General features: G+C 40.8%; 1 protein-coding gene across 2 annotated transcripts in view; it reads left to right on the top strand.

Annotated features, from left to right (window-relative positions):
• LOC131193367 (cyclic AMP-dependent transcription factor ATF-7) overlaps positions 1-18341 on the top strand; it is a 133527-nt gene extending 115186 nt beyond the window's left edge. For both annotated transcript variants that reach the window (XM_058173458.1, XM_058173459.1), the window contains exons 5-12: positions 2157-2291; positions 3755-3912; positions 4588-4687; positions 6099-6212; positions 7723-7875; positions 10356-10553; positions 12505-12613; positions 13995-18341. In XM_058173458.1, coding sequence (XP_058029441.1) covers positions 2157-2291; positions 3755-3912; positions 4588-4687; positions 6099-6212; positions 7723-7875; positions 10356-10553; positions 12505-12613; positions 13995-14212 — 1185 coding nt within the window. In that variant the 3' untranslated portion in view covers positions 14213-18341. The remainder of the gene's footprint in view (positions 1-2156; positions 2292-3754; positions 3913-4587; positions 4688-6098; positions 6213-7722; positions 7876-10355; positions 10554-12504; positions 12614-13994) is intronic.
• Positions 18342-25798: the final 7457 nt, after the last annotated feature.

Below are 25798 nucleotides of genomic sequence, written 5' to 3'. Positions count from 1 at the left end.
AAATTTGGTTTTAATGGGGTTTTACTATTTTTACTGCAATTTTTAATATTCGGCCTTATTTAATAAGTTTTTTAAATTGGTGTTTTATTCTGTATTCATATGTATGTTTTTATTAGGCTGTAAACCGCCCTGAGTCCTCTGGGAGATAGGGCGGTATACAAATGTGATTAAATAAATAAATAAATAAATAAATAAATAAATAAGGAGATGGCAAAGTCTGACATTCAGCATGTAATATGACAGTTTGTGTAGGCGATGACCAGGTTGAGCCAGAGGGAGGGGTTAAGCATGTCATCAGTCTGGAGTCCCATCACACCCACAAGAGATCTAAATAAAGTCCACCTTGAATTCCATTGGCTCTTATCTAGTGCCAATTTGCTTTGACCATTAGCAGTTCAGATTCTTGTTTAGAGATGGCATGGAATAAACTTCTACTGATTTGAACAACCCTGGTTCCTGATTTCTTGTCCCTAACAGTGTGTATTACAGCATAGAAGAGGGTTCCAAAGAAACATTTAACTGAAGATTATGCAATAGAAATAGCCAGCGGAAGACCAAAGAGATAGCAAGTAGCAGATTGCTAAACAAAGAAGGAAAGAAAAATGATCCACCCTGTTTCCCCCAAAATAAGACATCCCCTGATAATAAGTCCAATCGGGCTTTTGAGCACATGGCAATAAGGCCAACCGCTTATTTCAGGGTTCAAAAAAATATAAGACAGGGTCTTATTTTTTGGGAAACACGGTAATTAATTGTTACCTTGGTTGCCCCTGTTGGTTTTCTTTGGTAGCCACTAAAAGCAATTTTCTGCCTTGAATACATCGAAAAGTAGCTTTTTTGTGCCAACTGGCCTTTTCTCCTCCCAGCAGCTCATTATGCCTTCTTTTATCACCTTGGCAAAGTCCATCAAAGGCCTTGAGGAGGTATTAGGCCGCTTTTGATTGCTTCAAGACTACTTAATGTGCGATTTCTCTTCCTGCTTTGCTGTGCACGGTGCCATTTCTTCCTGCTGTACTACGACCCGGAGATCTACGAGCATAGCAGGCTGTTGTTCACAAAAATTGGAAAAGGCCACGCTGAGCTGTTGAAATGAAAATAGGTGTGCTGGCAAGCTGCCGGGCTCAGGCATATGGTTGGGTTTTATTACAATGGCCTGGTCATAGGTTTGTAATAACTTACATGGCTCTCTCGTTGGCTTTTGATAAATCAAGCAGTAATTCAAAAGTGACTTATATGGCGGATTCCAGCACTTCTGTGAATGAGTGGGGTTTTTTGTGACCTGCAGGCCCTCCAGCTTTATTTTTATATTCGCAAAGTTTTACAAGAAAAAAAGGGTTGCTTGTATAGTGTTATGTACACGATCTCCAAAATGCTGCCTTTCTGGTTTAATAAGGTTTTTAGGATCTGAGCAATTTAAGACAGACATCTAACCTGACGTTCATGGAAAGAAGAGTGGCAGGTGTCCTTGGTGGGAACAAACTGCTGTTTGCATAATCTGCACTGCACTGTTTCAGCCCAGGGACCCCACCGTAAGAGCATTCTCAATGGCAATCTTTAATAAATACAATGCGTGGAAAAGCCCAGTGCATGTATTCTGGAGAGAGAGAAAAAGAAGTTTCTTGATGATGGGCTCCAGCATGATCCTAAAAGCTTGGAAGAATAAACCTTTGGTCCCGGTGACCGACTCAGATTGGATCCTGCAGTCTTTAGTATATTATTAGCTTTTCTGGACCAAAAAGCCATATTAGCATCAGAAAACCAGGATAACTGAGCCGTGATGGCTCAGTGGTAAGAGTGCAATACTGCAAGCTACTGCAAGAGTGCAGTACTGCAGGCTACTTCTGCAGACTGCCAGCTGACTGCAATTTAGCAGTTCAAATCACACCAGGCTCAAGGTTGACTCAGCCTTCCATCCTTGAGGTGGGTTAAATGAGGACCTAGGCTGATTCTGTAAACCCCTTAGAGAGGGCTGGGAAGCAGTATTCAAGTCTTAAGTGCTATTGCTATTGCCATTAGATGTGCTACGAGCATGGGTAGTCATGTTTCTAGGCTTTTCTAACTATGTTCGTGGATGGTGGGCATGCAGAAACCTGAAAACACATTGCAGTAGCTTTGGGCAAAATATGTGCTAAAACATATATTTTGTGTTTCCACAGTGTTCTGGTCCTCTAGATATGTCTCTTCCCTCTACCCCGGACGTCAAAATCAAAGAGGAAGAGCCTGTCGAAGTGGATTCTTCTCCTCCAGACAGCCCAGTAGGGAGTCCACAGTCACCACAGCCTAAGGAGAAGGTGAGCTTTCAGGAAAGATAGCCGTCAAGTTACGACCACAGCTGAGCCCAAAATTTATGTTTCTAAGTGAGACATTCGAGAAATTGAGTTTTGCCCCATTTCACGATTTTTCTTGCCGCATTTGTTAAATTAGTAAAACCGTTCTTAAGTGAATCTGGCTTTCCCATTTTTATTTTTATTTTTTTTTTGCTTGCCAGAAGGTCACAAAAGGGGAAATCACATGACCCCGGGACACTGCAACCGTCATAAATATGAACCAGTTGTCAAGGATCCGACTGTAAATCAGATGACCATGGGGGATGCCGCGATGGTCATAAGTGTGAAAAACAGTCATAAGTCATTTTTTTCAGTGCTGTTGAACAGTCACGAAATGGACTGCTGTAAATTGAGGACTTCCTGCATTATTTTAATCTGCTTTTAATGGCTTTCGCTCGTTCTGAAAAAGATGCCCTCTGTATGAAAACAAAAGCAAAATTAGCTCTCTTATTATTTCTGATAATAGTAACACAGAGGCAAGAGATTCAAAAGTATTAGTTAGTTTAATCCTACAAATATGAGTTTACTGCTGGACTCGCTACCCATTTTCTGATTCTTTGGACATGCCGGATGTAAGAACTGGCAGTTCCATGCCAGGGACAGATGCATGAAAACTGCTGAAATAATTTAAATTATCACCAGGCCAGTGTCTTTCTCTATGCAATCCTTTCTTGGCTTCATGTCTGCTGGCAACTCCACATTCCTAGCAATGGATCTCAACCAAATCATAAAGCAGGAAAGAACTCAAAAGAACGAAATGAAATTTATGGGAATGTGGCTTATTCCTGCTCTTGAAGTTCTTGCTACTAGAGAAAAGCATTGGGATTGGATTTGAATTTGAATGAACATCTTTTTGAATTCCAAATAGCTCTTATATTTAATAATATAGTTCCAATTGCCTATTATCATCTACCAATATGCCTGCAGATCACATTGATCCATGTTTTCCATACTATTGTACTACTTCGTGAGGTACATTAAATCCCACCCTATTTTGGGGTGTGATGCTACTAGATGCTATAAATAAATAAATCTGTTCAACTCATTTCTTAAATCAAGCAATCCTTGTAATAATTATCCTGATCATGATGAAACTGAGTGCTGTAGATTCCTGGCTTGAGAAGATTTGGACCTTTTGCCTTTTGATAAAATTGGGATTTTTGACACTACATTCATGCAATATTTATAGATCTCAGCCCTATCAGATATTTGGAGTTAGCAGGGTGTTATTTGGTCTGCCTTAAGAAAGAGGGGTGTTTTTTGTATTTTTTTTTCAGGCCCTGTTTCTCTGTTTCCATCAATAATAATCAATAATATGATAAATAATGTAATTAAGTAATCAATAAGATAATAAAGCAAAAATTAATAGCATTACACAAGGAGGGTAGTGGTGGGAATCTGGCATTGACTGTCTGCATTTCTCTTAGGAGAGCACTTCAAAACCTATTATCATTTCTACGCCTACACCAACTATTGTCCGTCCTGGATCTTTGCCACTGCACTTGGGATATGACCCCCTACATCCAACTCTTCCTTCTCCAACCTCAGTCATCACCCAGGCACCACCTTCCAACAGACAGCTCGGGTAAATAGAAACTTTAAAGGGAAGAGAAAACATCCTAAATTCAGTCCTAAAATTGAGCAATTTATGAGGTAGAATTTTCTCCTGAAGTGTTCTGGTATCAAGTCTTATGGAGTATGGCAGTGGAATTTATAATTGCCCAAAAATAGCCACGAGGGAAGGAAACATGCTTTGGGATATGGTTTCATCAGTTACATTTTGAAATGGATTGGGAGAAGAAGCTGGCTTTAGTTACAGGTGGTCCTTGCTTAGCGATTGCCATATTTAGCAACCACTTACATTTGTGACGGGAATGAAGAAGTAACTTGGTGACCGGTCCTCATATTTACAACCTTTACAGGTCTGTAAAGGAAAAGAAAATTGAAATAAGATCATAAAATCATGAAGTTTCGCTTAGCAATCTCTTCACTTAGTGACCAGGTTGCTGAACGAGAAGTACTGTATTAGTTTAGAATCAACTATGGCTTTGCGATCCATGTTTACTCCGTCAATTTAGTTAGCAGTTAAAAAGATTAAGAAAATAGTTTGCTGTTCGTTGGTTAGAGCACCATGGGGAATTTGGAGAAGGAATGGGAGAATCACGTGCAACCAGGATTTGCTGGAGAGAGAGTTCACTTCCCTGCCAAATGGACTGAAGTTTGTTTGACGCGTTTTCTTTTTGCTTGAAATCTTTTCCAGGTCTCCTACCAGTTCTGTACCACTTGTCATGCACCTTGTGAATGGACAGACTATGCCGGTCCTTCCTGGCCCACCCGTTCAGATGCCTTCTGTCATATCGGTAATGAAAGCTTCCAGCATGGCTGATTTTGATAAAGGAAGGGACAGCTTTTTCCCTTTGCAGAGCATATGCGGCACTTTAATTTGCAAAAATTGACATCTCCCTCTACTTCTCTGCATGAGATAAGCCTGTGTTGGAGTAGAGAACATAGGGGTGGTGAGAGCCACTGCCTGTGAGGGTAGCCGTGCCTGCCAACCAAGTCACTGGTCAGGAAGGCTCAGGCTGAATCCTTGTATGAACAGATGGCTGGCCCTGTTGGTTCTGGGGCTGGGAATGGCAGGCTTTCTGATTAGCTAGCTTTGTGCTTGAAACCATTCAAGCTTGCAGAGAACATGTCAGCTTTTCCAAGCCAGGAAAAACTCCCTCCCTGGCCTCTTTGGGGCATGAAATGGTTATTTAGCTTTTATTTCTGCATATGGATTTGACAAACATGAGTACCTTCTGGTGCATCTTGTATTATTTCTGATGTTGCATGCAAATCAAGTGTCTGCTTCTTTGTGCGGTAAATTTTCACTGACTTTTAAGTGTTTAGAAAGTTTCTGCCACACTGGAAATAGGTCGACTCCAACAAATTGGAAAGGCTAATTTGTTAAGACAGCAGAAGACATCTCTCTATGTACCTAGTGGGGAGCTTTGCAAATGACTGCCTTTTCTCCAGGATGTATGAGTAATACTCTTATGAATTTTACTTAGCTTACCCAGCATCTCCCCTCTCCAATTGCTCTGAAGGTGAACAATATCATAAAATGAGGGGGGGAAATTGCAAAGAACCTTACAGAGGATATCAAATCTGTCAAAAGTTTTTCTCCTTACGATAAAAATGTAATTCTGATTCTGCCCTCCCTCTAAAAATTTCAGGCATCTGCACTTCGTTTCTGACTTATTATTTTTGTCCCTTCCACAAAATATGATAAAAATACGTTATCTGAAAGATGACAATAGCCTTGAATATTGCTCAGTGTTGTGTTCCATCCCCTCTAATTCAAGACTAACGGTTTAATTGTTTTAGCCTGATTGATCTCCAAATGCCTTTGTTCTAAAACAATTCTGTGGGCCTAGTTATCTGGAGCCATAATCTTCCTTATGATCAGCAGATTGCCAGCAATCCCCGATTTCAAGATACAAGTTGTTTGAGAGTTAGCATTATGTTACAGTTTTTAGGCGGCTGTTGAGAAGTTGCACACGGATACCTAAAATCAAATAAGGATATTTGGGACATTATAATAAAAAAAAAGAGGATTTGGCTGTTGTAGCCAATTGGAATGGTTCAGAGAAAGTGAACATTTGTGGGTTTCATGCAAACACCAATAGTGAGATTTTTGTGAGGCTTTCCCCCCCCCCTTTTCGGTGTGTTCTAAGTAAAAAAAAGAAAACCTGAGGTGCTTCTTTTTCCTCCTCCTCCAATATATAGCTGGCAAGGCCGATGCCTATGGTGCCAAACATTCCTGGTATTCCTGGTCCCCCGATTATCAGCAGTGGCTCAATTTCACCATCAGGCCTTCCAGGACACTCTGAAGCTAAAATGGTGAGCTCCTGATTCTATTTCGTTGTTCACAAGATGGCTCCTTTTAAAGAATCGAATGAGAGAGATTTATGCACCAAGATGCATTGCAGATTTAAAAAAAAAAAATTCTATCATTCTAGTCTTGAAAGCATGGCTGGCTGGGATATTATTCTGGGAGTTGAAATCCACACAACTTTTAAAAGAGTCCAAGATTGAGAAAACACCACTTTAAAGAAATTTCATCTCGTAAAAATGTTTTAGGTTGTTGTATCGTTTTTCAGAAGTCAGGCTTAGTCCCCTTTGCCATCACTGCTTGCGCAATTTATAGACTTGAAGTACTACTAGATCCAAAACTGCTAAAGCTCACAGTGGTGTGTTTTTTTTCTCTTGAATTGTATTCTCATGCCAAATACAATAAAGTTGCTTTTAAAATTCCCTCTCGCGTTCAAAAGCAACTTGGTGTATGGCAGCCTTCCCCAACCTGGAGCTTTCGAGACATGCTGGAATTGCAAAACCCCAAATTCCCATCCACGGAGGCTGATATATAGCAGTAGAAGAGGAGGTATTCATCCAAAACCACTGTAAAATCCTTTTTAGCATATAAAATTGATGCAGAGTTCTTTGAATTCTGGCTTGGGGTTACAAAGAGTATAGCCACAAAAGTGTAGACATGTCCAAATACAGCATATTAAGAGTAGATATTAACTTACATCTGAGCAAATATCACACAAATGTAAGAAAAGCAGTTCCTGTACTTCTTCAGACTAGACATCCTTTACACCAACAGAATATTTTATTCTATTTTACAGGCAAATCCTCTTGGTAGTTTTATAATCTCTCTCTTTTAACCGTCTTCCATTTGACCAAATTATTTTGAGACTAACACAAACATTCCTTGGAAGGAAAACGAAGTAAAATGTAATAAAAACCCCAATGTTTTACTAGAAAAATTCCAGCTGTCTGAACATTTTATGGTGACTTATTTCTTAATTGTATGGGAAAGGAAGAATTCTTGTTTAAACATTCCATATTAATGAGAGCTTCTCCTCCCAAAAAAATTGAGATTTTTTCAGATTTCCTCAGCAAAAAGAATTCCCAGTCACATGTGAAGTTTTTACATCCATTAATCCAGGTTTTTATTTTTCTTCTAGGAACATAAATGTGACCCTTCAGTTAACAGCATGTCAGGTTTACTGCCCCTTTCTTCAACAGACTGCCTCTTTTTAGCAAACTCCAAATATGTGTTTAAAACATCGACAATAGCAATATCACTTAGACTTCTATACCACTTCATAGTGTTTTTTCAGCCCTCTCTAAGCGGTTTACAGAGTCAGCACATTACCCCCAACAATCTGGATCCTCACTTTACTGACCTCGGAAGGATGGAAGGCTGAGTCAACCTTGAGTCCCTCAGGATTGAACTCCTGGCAATGAGTTAGCTTGCAATACTGCGTTTCAACCACTGTGCCATCTCAACAAGGAGAAAGTTGGGCTTCTCCTAGTTTGTTTGTTTTGTCTTCCTCCCATGCAGAGGCTAAAAGCCAGCCTGACGCAAGGAATTACTTCCTCACTGAACGGCAGCAGCATGATGGTGGGATCAGCGAGCACAATGGTGACTTCCCATCCTGAACAGGGTCAGATACTTATCCAGCACCCTGATGCACCTTCTCCAGCCCAGCCACAGGTTGGTTAAGTGCCAAATTGGAGTAAGTAAGGATTCAGGAAACAGAAGTGAGACTACAATACATCTTGTCCTTCCTCAGCTGGCAGGCTCATCAGCTAAAGGAAAGAGCCCAAATTTAGGAAAGCTGCCGTGAAAATTTGTAAGGGCACTTGCTAGACCAGTGATGGCTAACCTTTTTGCCATTGTGTGCCAAAAGCGGGGGGAGTGTGGGGTAGTCGCATATGCATGTGCCCACACTGATAATTCTATGCATCCCGCCCCCCGTGCATGTGCGCGCAATCCCCTGCGCTCCCCCCGCTTTGGGCATGTGATGGCTCGGTGAGCCTGGTAGGCCCATTTTTCAATCTCCCCAGGCTCCAGAGCTGTTTCCGGCCTCCAGAGGGCCTCCGGGGGAATGGGGAAGGCCTTTTTCGCCTGTCCCAGGCTCCTAGAAAGGTTCTGGAGCCTGGGGAAGGCAAAAAATAGGCCTTCCCCCTGCTCCGGAGGCCAGAAACAGCCTGTTTCCCAACTTCCGGTGGGCCCAGAAGGCCCGAAAATCAGCTGATCAGCGCACGCATGCGCACCGGAGCTGAGCTCACGTGCCTACCGATATGGCTTGGCATGCCACCTGTGGCACGCGTGCCATAGGTTTACCATCACCTACAATACTTAATTAAAACCCAACTGTTACTATTTGGAGCCAGAGTTTTATATAAAAGAAAAATGTTCTGGTCCTTGTGAAGAAAAGGGGAATGGGGAATTTCTAAGTAGGGGCTTGAGCTAACTATGTTATTAGAGAGAGCATGATGGTGGCATGGCATCATTTGCTATGGTATTTATTCAAATTTTTTAAGAACAAATACAAATTTAAGATTTTGAACCATTATAAACAAGAACGATCTGATAATTATGTGATGAGTGTATATCAGGGGCTGATGAACTCTCTTATACAATAATGTAATCATTTCTGGAAAAGGGAAGGAAAACCGTCATCCGCTTCCAGCAGACTTTTAGTTATCTGGAAATAAATGATACTTTGTTTTGGATTTCTCTTCCCTTATGTTCCTGTACATCTTTTTATAGTCTTTCCCAGTGATGGGATTCAAGTAATTTAACAACCGGTTCTCTACCCTAATGATTTCTTCCAACAACCAGTTTGCCAAACTGCTCACAAAGTTAACAACCGGTTCTCCCGAAGTGGTGCGAACTGGCTGAATCCCACCACTGGTCTTTCCCCATTTCCTTAGAGAACCAACTCTCCTTTTTGCAGTTTCTGAAAAACTACTTTAGAACAAACTTCAAATTTTGCAAATGAAAATAAGCTTGAAAATTCAGTATGTTGTTTTTCCTTATTGCCAAATTACAGCTTTCTAGTTGCAGGATGTACCAGGTTTAAAGCACTTGGTTTCTAATTCCCTGGGCAGGTGGGTAGACTAGGGAGAGCCTCCATTGCTTCTGTCAGCATTGCTACCAGATGTTTATCCCTGAGAAACAAGAGCAATGGGGACAGAGTCAGAAACAGAGAAGCAGTGTTTACAAATCTTCTCTCCCTCTGTCTCTCTTCCTGTCTTAATTACTTGAGTTTAAATGCACCCCATTTGGTCCTGCCAGCTTACCAAATGCCAGCCTTCCATCACAATTACCACCTGCTCTGTCAGTAAGAGCTTCCAGAAGTTTACTGTCCATATGTTGCCTGACTGACAGCAAGTATAGAGAAGTGGAAACTGTCTGTCTAATTATAGTGCCCATTTGGAGAGGCTGAGCTAAGGTGGGAACCTGCAAATTTGTTTTTGCTTTTGGCAGTTATTTCCATTTGGCTACTTAAAAATAAAAAGGATTTCAGTGACTATTACAGTGTTGCCTCTACCACACAAGCACCTCATTGCAAAAATAATATAGATGCTTGAACAGACAAAAGAGAAAAGAGGAGGTTTTTTTTAAAAAAAAAATTGATAAAAGGGTGCACCGAATATTCCAAGCTGCTTGTAGATAAATGCACAGCAATAGACATCCATACGTCTTGCACATCTATTTTACAGAGAGACTATTGGGAAGCAGACAAATCGGAAGAAAGTATTATTCATTGTTTGTTCATTAAAAGATTACAGGTATTACTTTTTATTCTCAGAGAAAATATCAGAACAGTTTACAGAAAATATCATGCAAAATATAATAAAAACAATCAAGAATAAAAAAAGCAAACATTAAACAGTAAAGTAGCATTTGATAGCATTAGGGCAGTACTAATAGTCCCCAAAATTGCTTGGTTGAGTTCTTTGGTCCATATAAGTATGTAATGACTGCTGAGTTCTTAATACAAGATGGGCCTCTTCAGATAATGGCTGAACTGCAACTTCCAGCAGTTCTAGAGTGGGCAAGAGATGCTGGGAGGTGTAGTTTAATAACACCAGAAAGCCACAGGTTCCTCCTCTTTTTCTTTGAACAATCTACCCCGTCTTCTGTCTGAATAGCCTGCCCATCTATCTGTCCTTTGTCCTCAGGTTTCCCCAGCTCAACCCACACCAAGTACAGGTGGCCGACGGAGACGCACAGCAGATGAAGATCCAGACGAACGTAGGCAGCGTTTCTTGGAGCGGAACCGCGCTGCTGCCTCCCGTTGCCGCCAGAAACGCAAGCTCTGGGTGTCGTCTTTGGAAAAGAAAGCAGAAGAGCTCACCACACAGAATATCCATCTAAGTGTAAGTAGGCTTGCCAACATGCCTACAGTATGATAAACGTACCCTTAATACCATATCTATCCTTGCTTTATTTTCAAGACCATCATCCTTCAGGGTACTTATGTGAGATCTATTGTTCATAAATTTGTTCCTAGCCAATATAATCTGAAATTATGGGATCCGAATGTAGTGTGGAGGTGATTTTTATACTCTGAGACCTTCATTACTTATCTTTGAAGAGCCTGGCATGCAGTAGGTATTCTTGGTCTTGGCTGTCTACCATCTGGAGGAGCTTTCCTTGCCAGGGAGACGGGGGGGGAGATTTGAGGTCTCTGAAAGAATGCGTTCTACTAACACACACTTTCTCAGATTATAGTTCCCTTGATTAAATTATAGCTCCTTGTGGGAATGGCCATTTTGTGGAACAGACATTAGGGCCTCAGTCATTTTTATTTCTTGTTACTTGTCAGGTGGACTTCTTCAGAAAAACTTACCACTCAATTCCAATCTTGCTGCGGCAGTTGTTTACTCCCCCTTTTTTGACAAGGATAATTGATAGCCCTCTTCTTCTTTTTCTTTGTTCCTATCACGTTTAATACGTTTAATACGTTATTATCAATATATTGTTGTCATTTCAAAATATCCTGAGAAGTGAAACTTTCTGTTATTCTTATGAGTAAGAAAGACATTTTAACTTTTGTGTGGTCTAGATGCATAAAAGGAACCTTTTCATGCTTTCCATCTGCCTCTTAACATTGGAAGCTTAGCTGCTTCTCCTGTCTGCTGTGGAACCTTGGCCTGATTTGATATATTGCTGGTGTTAGATTGTGAGCCAAGCTATTTGCGCTGCTATGAATTTTTGGCTTTGCTTTTTACTACCATGTTGCTTAACTTATCCTGAAGCTTAATTAAAGTTTCCCGCCTTTGAGGAAAAAGAATTGAGCCTTCTGATTCTTGGACCTCAGCCAACAGGGATAGTTCTGTCTTTGAGGGAGAAACTGAAGTTCAGTGTAATCTCCCTTTCAGTGATAATAATAAGAATGTTAATACACTTGAGTTATTTCCACATGTGCCCTTGACATGGTGCTCCCACCTTTTTTGAGAGATTTACACAAGGAATGCAACTAAGCAAGCCTACCATGAAGTATAAGCAGCTTCACCTCCAGTATTAAAACAGGCTGCTACCTGCATTCCCTATAAGCAGCCTCTGTCTGCTAGAAACCAAAAATAACCCCAGCACTCCATGAAGCTAGTATGCTAATAGAAGTAAACCTGGGAGATGCACTAGTTTTGCCTTTGTGATTTTTCAGCACCATTTTTTGTAAAATCCTTCCAAGGTACTTTGCATTAGCCCTGTTGCTTCCACTTTATATTTCATTGGTGGAAAAGATTTGAAACTACTGCCTGAGTGTGTGTGTGTGTGTGTGTGTGTGTGTTTGTGTACAAGTGCACATGTGGATTATGTTTAGCCTGATTTATCTCAAAAGATTTTCAGGATTAAAACATGTTTTATTTCAAGGTTTCTTAGATTAGAATCTCCTTGTTCACTACCAGGTTTCCAAATTGGCTTTTTCAAAGATACCCCAATAGCAAAAGACACAATTTACGCATAGGATTGAGCCATAGGATCATAGCAGTTTTAATGCTAAAAAAGGGGGTACGACGAATGAAGCATTTTCTAAGCTACGTAATGAGTAAAAGGTGCTGGCTGAAACCCATCATCTATAAATTCCTTCATATTTATGTTGTACCTTATTTATTTATTTTTATTTATTTTAATCAAATTTTTATACCGCCCTATCTCCCGAAGGACTCAGGGCGGTTCACAGCCAGATAAAAATACAGAAATCATACAAAAAATACAGAAATCATACCTCTGATTGTTCTCTCACTGTTTCAAATGAACACTTAACAAGATTCAAGATTGGATGTTAAACCAACGCAATGAGATTAAATGTTTCCTTTCTCATAGAACGAAGTTACATTATTAAGGAATGAAGTTGCGCAGCTCAAACAACTATTGTTGGCTCACAAGGACTGCCCTGTCACTGCATTACAGAAGAAAACACAAGGTTATCTTGGTAAGCAGAATCAGGCAGGGCAAATGGGGTCAAATGCAGGGGTCCTGGGTGCTCTATGAATTTGGTTGTTTTCTTGTAGCACTGATGATGTCACCTAGTTTGGATACTGAAAATGTCTGCAAAAAAAGCAACCAAGCTCAGAGAAGGACCCCAATTTCAACCCTGAGTTACAAATATTTTCCTTTATCAAGATCAAATACAGATTTTAGGATTTCAGCATTTTATGAAGTAGCATTTTGGAATCAGTCAAGTGTCAGCGTTCCAGAAAACCCCTCCTGCAGGAAAGACTCCGAAACCAACATCCAACATAGTTGGAGGAAAACCGAAACTGGGGATTCCGGTTCCTCCCTCAGTAATACAAACACCAAAATCTCCACCTTCATGACCCCTCTGCCGGTCACATGCTCCAATCCTCAACCGTCCCATGTCGAAGCATCACTCCACCCACTCCTCCAGATGTGAACCCAGCCTGACCTTGACCGGCAGAAAATGTTATTATGTCTAATCATCCCTTACACTACCACCCTCCTCCCCTCTTTTCCCACAGAGGAGAATTGTGGCAGTGCATGGAAGCCTTCGGCCTAATATGGCTTCCAAAGCTGACATCAAGATTAAAAAAGCATACTATAATTGAATATTACAAGGACACCAACTCTGACCTCAGCTATTCCAAAACTGCTGGGGATAGAATTCTCAGTATCCCAGTTATTATGGCCAGTTTTTCCTTTGGATGATTTAGTCCATATTATCTCAAGAAGACCCAGTTGAAAAAGATTCTACACATTTGCAGCTATAGAACAAAACCTATTTTCCCCCAAAGGCTGATTTTTTTCCCCAGTGCTGTAAAACTGTATTTCTTTTCTTTTTCCTCTTCAATTCTGGAAGTTCACATTATAAGCCTTAGCTGTAGGGAAAGAAATTCAATTGGCATCTAAATAATGCCAATCAAATTCTTCTCAGTTATGCACATTCAGTTTTATTATTGTGATATGTGGCTGATTTTTTTTTAAAAGAAAAAGAAACCATAATCGGCTGACTCCACACAACAATAAACTATGGTTTACCAAATACAGTGGCTGGATTCACATAATATGCTGTGTAAAATGAAAATTCTATGATAATGTGTTCTGTGTATCCAACACAAGATTATACAGATGCTTTTGATTAGCCTCAGAATGAGTTGTAGTTTCAGGCTTGTTAAGCTTGTATTAAAGCTGAATTTCTGTACAGAGAATATTGTGGCCAAAAAGAGCAACTCGTTTGAGAAAATGTAACTGGTGAGAACTGGCAGAATAGTTGCTGAAGCATGTTCTGTAGAAGTCTGTAAAGCCAAGCCCAATCACTAATGCTATTTTCTTTTTCCCTTTTCTTGAAAAATTAGAAAGCCCCAAAGAGAGTTCTGAGCCCACCGGTTCTCCAGCTCCTGTCATCCAGCACAGTTCGGTGACTGCATCTCCCAATGGGCTGAATGTCCGCTCTGCAGCTGAAGCCGTTGCCACTTCAGTCCTCACTCAGATGGCCAACCAAAGGACAGAACTGAACGTGCCCATACAGTCACATGTCATTATGGCGCCGCAGTCCCAGTCTGCTGGCAGATGATGTCGCCAGTTGCATGGCATAGAACTAACCAGTGAACTGCAGCCAGACAGACTGATCATAACTAAGCCCCTTGTTCAAAATGGGGTGGATACAGTTTTTGTTTTGTTCATTTGTTTTATTCTTTTGATTTCTTAAAAATGAGTGAAGGGCAGCTATGGAGCTTCTAACAAAGTATATTTCACATAGGTCCTGCCTCAAACATCTATCATAGGGCCATCATCTTTCCAAAGGGTGGCTTTGGAATAAGTCATTTTGCCACACTTTAGAGACCATTTCTCATCCTATCTAGAATCAACCATTTGGATAGCCTTATACAGTGTGATCTTAAATGGTTAAAGTTCAGGTATACATTGTGCTAACACTAAGCCTCCCTTAGTTCGGTTACTCGTGGTGCTTCCTTGTCTTGGCTACTGTAGCAAGAGAAAGCAGTTCTTGGGAGGTGCTGTGGTGTTTTGCTGGTGCTGGCCATTTTTGTAGAAAACTTTAGCATCCCGACCGTTTTTGTAGCATATCCATCAACATGGTACCTGACCTTCCATTCTACACTTTCACACAGGATTCCAGCTCACGGCTCTGAAGGTGGTAAGCTCCATAATTTGGTCCGGTTTGAACTGTTCAAATTGTTTTGTGAAGAGAGTAAGAAACCCTCACTCTTAGCTGCTGCAACTGATGGGTGATTTTGCTGTTCTGGAAGAGGAAATGGCAGGCCTGCTGTATGCATTGTAGATCACATAATTTGTACTATGCATATTATCAGGGATATCTTTTTGGTCATGTTGTTATCTAATACAGACTTTAATTTTTGTAGTTCAAGGGGAAAGCCATCAAAACACAATGGGAATTCTTTGGTTTTCAAGTTACCAGGTGGAAAGAGCTAAGGCGTATTTCAATAACGGGAAGGAAGAACATTCACAAGGGCATCTCTTACTGTGTCTAGAAAAAAAAATAGAATGATTTATGCCAGTGTTTCTCAATCTTCACAATTTTAAAATATATGGACTTCTAGGCTGACAGGGGAATTCTGGGAGCTGAAGTCCAGACATCTTAAAGTTGCCAAGGTTGAAAAACACTGATTTATACCTTTGGAATCTGAGTAGTTGCAGAATCATTCATAAGCATTACAGTAGTAGCTTCAAAGTTACACAGTGCTAAGCTACAGGATGTAACTAAACAAAGTTGTTTGGGGACAACTTAAAAGTTCGCTCAATGGCAAGGAAACAGGAAAAAGTACCTCTGTTTGCAAATGCTAAAGATTCAATACTCTTATAAGCCATGTTCATTTCAAAAGCTAAGCTGACATGCTTAAACTAAGCTGAGCTTTTCAAAATTGTGGCGTTAAATCATGGACTATTTCAAAGAGAAGAAGATGGGGGCATACATTCCAAATTGCTTCCCCTCTTACTTTTTTTTTTTTTTGGTCAAAGGTTTTCCATCCTATTTCTCCTTCAGATGATGTCACCTATTGCTTTTTTCCATCTGTCTCTTCCAAAATAAATACCGAGTTTCTTACTCATTGCTATCACAGGGTAGATTGAGAACAAAAAAAGAAGAATTGGAAGTAATCTCTCTCTTTTTCTTCTGCTTCTTGTCAGAGTGTGTGCGTGTGTATCTTGGACTGACCTTGACATCTTGCTAGTGGGCCAATGTTTAGCTTGAATCACAACCAGAGGAAAAGGTGCAGAAAGATAGAGTGTAGCTATCATGAGCTTGCAACTTGCCAACTCTTCCACTATTTTGTTTTCCTAATTATGTTTTTTTTTTTAATAAACCATTGTCCTCTAAGGGGTTGTGTAACTCCGTGCTGCCAGTCTATACAAAGATTTTTTATTATTCCTCAGTTTCCACCCACTAGAAAACACACATATAACACACACACAAATGCACTTGTCTATCTATATATGTGTAAATGTATATGTGGCATGCTAAGCTTCATGCAGGTTTTCTGTTATTGGTGTTGCTATTGTCACTCAATCAATCCAGCTTCTCAGGACTTTAATGCCGCTTGTTCTCCAACTGTTTCCTTGCCTGAATATGATGCTGCTGCTTCTGTTCTTCTGTGACGTGGTGTTTAATTTTAATTTCTCCTTTTCCTTTCTCCTTTGTTTAAAAGAAGCAAAATGTATTTTGAATGTCTGCAGACTTCCTTTTAACAAGCATTTCAGACATCCTGTCACTTGTCTTCCTCCCCACCTCCCCCCCCCTTTTCCTTGCTCCCTTGATATGCTAAAAATGCAAGTTGGCAAGGGCTTTGAAATATAACTTGTCCCAACAGGGTATCTGTTTCCTTAGTGACAGTTCCAATAACAGTGCACAGCAGGTGTAGCCAGGATCTTCTCAGGTTAATAGGAAAAGAAATGAGCTTGCTGGCAAGTGGGACAGATGATAAGGTATTTTAGTTTTCTTTTCTTTTTTTAATTTATATTACTTTTTTGTACCTATCAAAACATAACTGTGCTGCATTCTTTCATTTAAAAAAGAACACTTCAGAATTCTGCTTGCTGTTAAATGAATGCAATGCCGGTCCAGAGAAAGGACGTAGAATTTTGGTTTTGCATATTTTCTATTGAGAAATAAGGGCTCACAATAGCATTGAATCTGCTGTCTGAACTGGTGCCTAGATTCTCATTGACAACTAGTGTTTTGTTATGAGAAAGAACAAATGAAGCTGTCAGTTGCGCTACTGGCCAACCTAATTCAATACTGTCTCATTGGGAGGGCATGGTAAATAACCTGGAAAGGAAGTATGAATGTATGAAGATTTGCAAATGAGTGATAGGCAGAGACTTGCCAAATAGAGGTTAAATTTTGGGTGGATTTCCTACCATGGTTCAAAATGACACCAAAAGATAGGTACCGTACCTATCACTCATTTGCAAATCTTGATACATTCATATTTACTTTCCAGGTTATTCTTAAGCCACAGCTGCTCTACCCAGTTTGCTCCGAATATAATTAGGATTTACTGAATCATGCTCTGTTTTACAACTGTGCAACTCTTGGAGGGACCTGAGAAAGGACAATACCCAGCATTGTCCTTTCTCAGGTCCCTTCAAGAGCAGCTGTGGCTTAAAAATAATCTCCAAATATCTAATTTAAAGAAGGCCTTTCTTTATTTGGAGCCATGTGATAAAAACTCCAGATCTTTCTCTTAGACAGGAACCTTGTTTTAGAGCAATTGGCAATTGAGCCTGGAACCTTCTATATGAAAATCTCTAATATACTATAATCTCTCTCCTAACTGGACGTGAGGCTGCTTCAGTTACTTTTAGGCAGGGGTGTAGAGCAAGCATTCTGCCTCAACTTGGCACTCTCTGGAAGGGCTGGATAGAGTTAGGATTGCAACTCTCAATTGTAATGGACAAAGGAGAATATTTGTAGCACAGGGCTGAAATGGGGAGTCCTTGACGCTCTCTGAACCTGATTGTTTTCTTGCAGAGAGCACCAAGGACCCCTCAGCTCTACATTGGCTATCTTGGCTGGAATGGCGGGAGTTGTGATCCATCGCATTTGAATATGCCAAGCTGAGAGAGGCTGATCATTATTAAAGATTGGGGTGGCCTTCCCTCTGCATGAGTTCATGGTCTGTGGTACTATTCAGTCATTGTCACTCAGCCTGGTTCACTTAATTCTGTTGCAGAATAGACATACGTTGAATCTTCAGTCAATGTGAGAGTTATGCTCAGGCTCTGAGACAGTAAGAACAAGTGATAGTAACAGTCCAGGAACAGGTAAGATAGCTTTTGGAAAGGACCTGGTTTGTTGGGTCTGATAGAATGCACAAGCTGCTTTCTGTAGGGGACATACTGTGGTTCAAAATCAGGGAGTATAATATAAAAGAGCTTTCATAAAAAGCATCTCATTCTGTTAGCTTACCCCCAGGCCAATCAAAATGGCGGCCCATGGGCTGGATGCGTCACACACAGGCCACGCCCACCCTGGCTCCGCAAAGACAAAAAAATGTTGCAATATGTCACAATACATCACATGATGCAATCGAGATTGACACCTACCCTAAAAGAACATGACTGCAGCCTGGCTTTAGGAGTTCCCCGCCTCAGTGGTCCAGGACTTCGAGATAAAAAGGGAATGTAGCGAACAAAAGCACACATAATATGAGCCAAGGGGACATTTTTATGGCCCCTTGGGAATTCCTGCTGCAACTTTGGATAAATTCCACTCGTCTGTTAGATTAAGCCGATCAGCCACCCAGAGTCTCCACATGACGAGATAGGTGGCAAATAAATTCAATAAATAGATTAAAGTATCATGCTGTTAGAAATGAAGAAATATTTCAGGGGAGGATAAAAATTAGAAATCGCACCCACCCTGTCTATCGGACTCTTCTGTATCCTCAACCAAAAAATGCCCAGCCTAGTAGAATTGAAGCCAGAATTGAAATAATCTTACCATTTTTTTTAAGTGTTATTGTTAGTTGTGAAGTCATGTCTGACCCATCGCGACCCCATGGTCAACTTTCCTCCAGTCCTTCCTGTCCTCTACCGTCCTTTGGAGTCCATTGAAGCTCATGCCTACTGCTTCAGTGACTCAATCCAGCCACCTGGTTCTCTGTCGTCCTTTTCTTCTTTTGCCCTCAGTTGTTCCCAGCATTAGGCTCTTCTCCAATGAGTCCTTCCTTCTCATTAAGTGGCCAAAGTATTTCAGTTTCATCTTCAGGATCTGACCTTCTAAAGAGCAGTCAGGGTTGATCTCCTCTAGGTCTGACCGGTTTGATTGCCTTGCAGTCCAAGTCTTCTCCAGCACCATAGTTCAGAGGCCTCAGTTCTTTGACGCTCAGCCTTCTGTATGGTCCAACTTTCACAGCCATACATTGCAACTGGGAAAACCATAGCCTTGACTATACATACTTTTGTTGGCAGGCTGATGTCTCTGCTTTTTAGTATGCTGTCTAACTGCCATAGCTTTCCTCCCCAGCAGCAAGCGTCTTTTAATTTCTTGGCTGCAATCCCTATCTGAGCCAGGAAAATAAAATTTGTCACTACCTGCATTTCCTCCCCATCTATTTGCCAGGAATTGAGAGGGCCAGGAGCCATGATCTTAGTTTTCTTAATGTTGAGTTTCAAGCCTCTGGTGGCTCAGACTGCTAAGACAGTCTGTTATTAACACAGCTGCTTGCAATTACTGCAAGTTCAAGTCCCACCAGGCCCAAGGTTGACTCAACCTTCCATCCTTTATAAGGTAAGTAAAATGAGGACCCAGATTGTTGGGGGCAATAAGTTGACTTTGTATATAATATACAAATGGATGAAGACTATTGCTTAACATAGTGTAAGCCGCCCTGAGTCTTCGGAGAAGGGCGGGATATAAATGCAAATTAAAAAAAAGCCAACTTTTGCACTCTCCTCCTTCACCCGCATCAGAAGGTTCTTTAATTCCTCTTCACTTTCTGCCATTAGAGTGGTATCATCTGCATATCTGAGGTTGTTGATATTTCTCCCGGCAATCTTAATTCCAGCTTGTGATTCATCTAGCCTTGCCTTTCTCATGATGTGCTCTGCATATAAGTTAAATAGGCAGGGCAACAGTATACAGCCTTGCCGAACTCCTTCTCAATTTTGAACCAACCAGTGGTTCCGTGTCCAGTTCTCACTGTTGCTTCTTGACCCGCATATAGGTTCTCAAGAAACAAATAAGATGGTCTGGTACTCCCATTTCTTTGAGAACTTGCCACAATTTATTGTGATCCACATAATCAAAGGCTTTAGCGTAGTCAATAAAGCATAAGTTGATGTTTTTCTGGAACTCCCTAGCTTTCTCCATGATCCAGCGCATGTTTGGCAATTTGATCTCTAGTTCCTCTGCCTCTTCGAAATCCTGCCTGTACTTCTGGTAGTTCTCGATCCACATACTGCTAGAGGCTAGCTTGTAGGATTTTAAGCATAACCTTACTAGCATGTGAAATGAGTGCAATGGTACGAAAGTTTGAACGTTCTTTGGCATTGCCCTTCTTTGGAATTGGAATGTAAACTGACCTTTTCCAATCCTATGGCCACTGTTGAGTTTTCCAAATTTGCTGGCATATTGAGTGTAGCACTTTTACTGCATTGTCTTTTAAGATTTTGAATAGCTCAGCTTGAATACTGTCACCTCGACTAGCTTTGTTGTTGCTCACACTTCCTAAGGCCCGTTTGACTTTGCATTCCAGGATGTCTGGCTCGAAGTCAGTGGCCACCCCCATCATGGTTATCAGGGACATTAAGCTCCTTCTTGTATAGTTCTTCTGTGTAATTTTGCCACCTCTTCTTAATCTCTTCTGCCTCTGTTAGATCCCTGCCATTTTAGTCCTTTATCATGCCCATCTTTTTAAGGAAATAAGGAAGCATTTGAAGGAAATATTTTCTCTTATAACATTTTAAAATTAAATTCCGCTTTTCCATGTTCTTGCATCTGGATTGTAACAGTTCCCTTAGTATGATTCTGTGCTCCTAGCAATCATTAAAAATGAAGCAATATTTTGCATGTTGCTTTAGTTCCTTCTATTCAATACCTGCCTAGTTAGCAGAGCTCCATAGCTACAAAATTTGGGGTGTGTAAGTAACCTCTGCAGCATGGAATCACAGTAAAAGATGGCTCTTATAATTGGTTAGACTGTGATCAGCCCTACCCTAAATGAAGCTGACACACTAGTTAGCTCTGATAAACATGTTACAATTCGTAACATCAACAATTGGGTTTGTAGCAAGGATCTCTGTAGTCAATTTCAGATGATGGCCAAGATACAAGTTGTTGTCTAAAAATAATTCCTTTCAAGTAAGCAATTTTTTTGAGACTGAGAGCAGGGTAAGGGATGATCCTGTCAAGTTATTCTTTTATCTCAGAGAAGACTATATCATGTTAGCCCTGCATGGTATGCTAAGGGGCTAAGGCTGATCTACATATTCTAGAGCAACGAGTCTCATTTTATTTCAGCTTATCTTCTGATTGTACCAAGGAAGTGCATTCTGGACTCACACCCATATTTATAAAAAAATACGATTCTAAGTGTGTACCCTTCCAACCTGCCAATCGACCAGTTGCTGCATGTCTGTTACTGAACCCTTTAACAAAATTCTGTGCCTTGTAGCAAAGAAAGCAATTTGGGAAACCATATATACATAGCCGTCTGTGCTACTGCAGTACTACTGTTTTATGCGTGCAAAAAGCTTCTTCTATGAGAAGGCGAAGTACCATAATCTTCCATAAGTAGTACATTCCCAGTACATGTGAATCTGTCTCTTGGTAATTAAACGTCAGTGTTTAAATAAGCTTCATGAGGAAGTTGCCTCTATAAGTTTCCTTATGTAGCAGTTTTCACAAATGGCAGTGCCTGGGCTGGAAAAACTCATATTAAGGATCTATCAAATTATGGGTAGATTTCTTTTAAATACTCCCCGCCCCCACCTCCAGCAAATTGCAAACAGCTTTCAAAATCTTTTGTATGTCTACTTGGGGCAAAGTTGAAGTGATTTTTCGTATGTTCTGATTTCATTAGAACTACAGTAGTTCATACCGGTAATTATTGGATCCATTCGTGTGTATGTGGCCTTTACCTTGAACAGTTTCGTTTATCGCTCTAAAGAGATATTGAGGTTTTGTAGAACAGAATCAGGAAACACCCTTTTATTGGATAGGCTCAGCTATTTATCTCACCTTTTTTTGTTTTTTTCCTTTTGAATGTTACAGTGATAATAGTAAAAAAACCAAAAAAACCTTATTCTGGTAAATGTCTCTGATAGAAATACGATACCACTAGTTGCTGCTTAGAGAAATATTGCAGTGTATATCTCAACCCATTCTAGTTCTATTGGTATAGATTGCCCATCTCTGTGAGAAACTATGTTTTACTCATACCGTAGTAGGGGATTCTTTCACACATTATGCTAAGCAAAAAAGTTACATTATGGTTCGTATTTATCTGAGCCAGGCTTTCTGTCTGTTTCAATGTAACAGTGTGCATTTCAGCACACAAGATCTAGTGGTGCTTCCACTAGTAACTCAAAATCCATAAGGATTTGGTGCAAATAACATTATGGCGGCCATACTTTCCGTATAAGTATCGGGGTTTTGTAGGAGACGTTTGCAGCCAAAAGTAGACTTCTGTTATTGCAGACTTCATTATGCTCTTCCTACTTCTGGAAGAGCTGCCCCATGTCACATTCTCCTGATTGTCAGTGTCTGTCTTCTCATAGAACAGGAGTCCCCAAACCCCGGGCCATGGACTGGTACCAGTCTGCGATCTGTTAGAAACCAGGTTACGCAAGTGGCGGGCAAGTGAGCAAAGCATCACATGTAGGATCTAGGTTGCGCACAAAACCATCCCTGCTGTCATAGAATACCTATGGACATATACAGTAATCCTTTTGTGTTCCACCAAGGAGCCTACTATTGAGTATAACTATTGCTTGTTTGTAACTTATGGGGAAGCTGTAATAAATTTGCTTATCCATACCAACAGAAAGGGAGATTACAATAGTTGAATATAAAAAAGATTCTGGAACTCATGATGGAAAATTATTTTGCCCCAAGCGATCTGTCTCCGGTATACCTGTAGTACTGGCACATCAGGAAATCTTTGAATAGAAAGCAAGGACAGGAGTTACTCATCATATAAAGTGTTGACAGTTAATGCTTTCCGGTACTTTTTTCTTAGGATAATTATGTGTTAAATGTATATTTTTAAAAAAAATTACCAACAGCTGCAAACACATGCTTGTATAAGTATGCATGTGATTCCCCTTGTGTTTTTTCTTGTTGTCTACCGAAGAGGGTTCTTGTTTGTGTTTCGTGGTCAGCTTGCTTATTGGATTCTCACCCATTTATAACACTGTTCCAAATTGCTAGATAGGGATGGTCACCTGCTTCTGGTCTACTTTTGTCTTCCATTCTTTTAAGTGTGTCATTCCTATTTTAGTGAACGGTATGTTTCCTGACTTCAGGCAATTTTTACAAGCTTATTGAATATATTTTCTATGGGGAATTCTGCCCCTGTTGAACAAACATTCTTTCTGTCTTGCCTTCCTGCTTTTCCACACCTCCACCAATCAGCTCTGCCAAAATCTCTTTCCTCTAGGGCAAGGGTCTGCAAACTTGGCTCTTTTAAGACTTGTGGACTTCAACTCCCAGAGCTTTGCTGGTTGAGGAACTCTGGGAGCTGAAGTCCACAAGTCTTAAAAGAGCCAAGTTTGCAGACCCCTAGTCTAGGGCAATGTCTCACAACCTCAGCAACTTTAAGACGGGTGCATGCTGGGAGTTGAAGTCCACTTATCTTAAAAGTTACTAAAGTTGCTCTAGCCGTTAATGGATTGCCATTCTAATCAAGGTCTGAGGACAGGGCAAAGCCCTTCCAAGTTCTGCTTCTTGACATATCCAGCTGATTGATTGGCACCTGTAATCTCTCTACAAAATCATTTTCTTTTCAGCACTATATGGTGTGTGCGTATGTGTGCGTAAGAGGATTATTTCTTGCGAATAATATATTGTGATTTTGAATGCTATTCTTTCCTCACTAGATGATGTTCACGTTATACTCTAAAGAGGAAGAAAATTTCATGTCTTCCAAAACAAGTCATTGGTTAGATTTATGCATCTGTTTAAGCCATAGTTTCATGAACAAACCACAATATACTAAGTTTATGAACTATAGTGACAATGTTCACTCAGTACTGATGGACCAAACTGAACAAATTACCTTTGGTCTAGTGGTTAAGGCATCAGGCTAGAAACTAGGAGTCTGGGACTTCTAGTCCCATTAAGATACGAAACCCAGCTGGGCAACTTTGGATCAATCATTCTCTCTTAGCCCAAATCACCTCACATGGGATTTTCTGGGGAAAATAGAAGGAAGAAGTATTATGTATGTTCTCCACCTTGAATTATTTATAAAGATGGAATAGGTATTTTTTTCAATCTATGGCTTAAATGGATGATGAGTTCAGCCATGGACTTGTGAAAAACAGAATTCTTTAAGGAGCTTTGGCCTTGGAAGCCAGCACAAAGTGAGAATTTCCATTTCTTTCTCTCTCTGTGGTGGTTCTTGACCAAGGTCCACCAGAGTTTGGCTCTGTTACTCGTTTTAGCTCTAGCGCTTCTCTCCAGCACCAGGAGAAGGCCAGCTGTGGACGAACACCCATGCTGGGTTCCCTGGGTCGGGGGGAGGGTAGCAGTTAAGTATCCATGGAGGGCCCGCCAGGGACAAACACCCATGGTGGGTCAGCTGGGTCAGGGAGCCATGGTGAAGTGGGCATGGTCATGTGTCTGTGATCAATTGTCCTATACCTTCCTCTTTTCAACAACGTATTGTACACTGACTTCTTCCCAGCAGCATATGAACCAAGTTTAGCAAAAAAAAAAAAGAAGAAGAAGAAGACGCAGCAACAGCATTCAGGTTGACTATTAGCCCCCCAGACAGAAGCTCCTTAACAGATCTGTGAACTGACTGATGCTTAGCCAAGACATTGCATGTCACATAATACTTTTTATCTTCTATAATAATAATAATAATAAAGAATTCCAGTATTGGATAAGAAGAGAGGTTTTCACCATAAGTTCTATTTGAAGTTAGTCTGCAATTAAGTAATTGGTTGTTTGATTTATTTATGTATGGCAGTTTAAAAACACATTGACAGAAAGCTGTAAAAAACGGGAGAGGAATCCTTTGGCCATACACTAATTATAATGGAAGCCCCAGTAGATACGTTGAAATATATTCTTCAGTTCTAAGAGTGAAAATGATAAATGGTATAGAAAGCCTACTCTCAGAACTGTTTCCTTTTCTAGAACCATTTCAGTCTGGTTTTTGGGCAACATAGGCTACAGAGACTGCTTTGGAAGATTAAAAGAAATTAGATAATAGGGGGCATGTGGGGCCTATGTTTCAGCTAATTTGTCTGGATCTTGTGGTGCCTTTCAGGACCATCTGCCATGATTGCTTCTAAACTAGTTGATGTAGTTGTTTCACAGTGTCTTCAATCTTTCCTGTTGGGCAACTTCCAGAAGGTGGTGCTGAAAATAACTAGCTTGATCCTATGGCCATTAGCCTATATCCATGATGGCGAACCTATGGCACGGCGTGCTGGAGTGGCACGCCATCTCTCCGGCCACGCCAACTGTCACCCGTTGCTCTTCCGGGTTCCAGTGCGGACATGTGCATCAACCAGCTGGTCTTCGCATGTGCGAGAGCGCCAGAAACCGGGAGGTGTGCCGGGAAACTGAACTTCCAGTTTCCAGTGCACACATGCATGCCAGCCATCTGATCTTTGCACGTGCATGCGTGCCAGAAACTGGAAGACCAGGTGGCTGGCGCACATGCCAGGGACCTGCTCTTCTGGTTTCCAGCGCTCCCGCAGGTGCGCACCAGGAAGCTGCTCTTCTGGTTTTTGCCATTCCCCTATGCATGCACGCACTCCTGTTTCAGCTATGGTGTCCCATAGAGTTCTGTTTTGTCCCCTATGCTCTTCAATATTTATCTAAAATTGCTGGGGATGGGGAAAGTCATCCAATGATTTATTAGAGTAGAAGTGTTGTGTGGTTCTTTTGTTCCTAGCTCTCCAGCTTAAAGAAGAAACCAGTACCCTTGAATGCAAGTTAAAT

The sequence above is a fragment of the Ahaetulla prasina genome, chromosome 2 (assembly GCF_028640845.1).
Source record: "Ahaetulla prasina isolate Xishuangbanna chromosome 2, ASM2864084v1, whole genome shotgun sequence".
Lineage (NCBI taxonomy): Eukaryota > Metazoa > Chordata > Lepidosauria > Squamata > Colubridae > Ahaetulla > Ahaetulla prasina.
This window is presented reverse-complemented; position numbering and strand designations above follow the sequence as displayed.